At 61.5% G+C, this 322-nt stretch overlaps 1 protein-coding gene across 1 annotated transcript in view; it reads left to right on the top strand.

Moving 5' to 3' along the window:
* LOC104272391 (chromodomain-helicase-DNA-binding protein 5) overlaps positions 1-115 on the top strand; it is a gene marked incomplete at both ends in the record, with an annotated part of 13,823 nt that extends 13,708 nt beyond the window's left edge. The window contains one exon of the mRNA XM_009867374.1: positions 25-115. Within this exon, the coding sequence (XP_009865676.1) occupies positions 25-115 (91 nt within the window). The remainder of the gene's footprint in view (positions 1-24) is intronic.
* Positions 116-322: the final 207 nt, after the last annotated feature.

Here is a 322-nt window from a genome sequence, read left to right as displayed (position 1 = left end):
CGACCTCCCTTGCGGTCTGCAGAGTGGCAGGATGAGCTCTCTGACAACCAGTCGGAGTACTCCATCGGCTCTGAGGATGAGGATGAAGACTTTGAAGAGAGGCCGGAAGGTCAGAGTGAGTTCATGTGTTTGATACTCCTGGGGATTTTGCTCTGCGGGAAGCCCCGGGCACTCAGGTGCAGCCAGAACCTCTGGGTTGGCGGGACTGGTGAGCTGCTGGGGGAGGTGTCCCCCCGTGCTGCCAGGTGAGGATGTTCCCGGGGCAGGGAAGGCAGCCGGCTGTTTCCTTCACTGGTGCTGCAGGACTGGTCCTCGCGGTGGG

Source organism: Apaloderma vittatum, unplaced genomic scaffold, assembly GCF_000703405.1.
Source record: "Apaloderma vittatum isolate BGI_N311 unplaced genomic scaffold, ASM70340v1 scaffold25920, whole genome shotgun sequence".
In the NCBI taxonomy this organism is placed as follows: Eukaryota; Metazoa; Chordata; class Aves; order Trogoniformes; family Trogonidae; genus Apaloderma; species Apaloderma vittatum.
The sequence above is the reverse complement of the archived record's forward strand: the minus strand, read 5'-3'. Positions and strand labels throughout refer to the sequence as shown.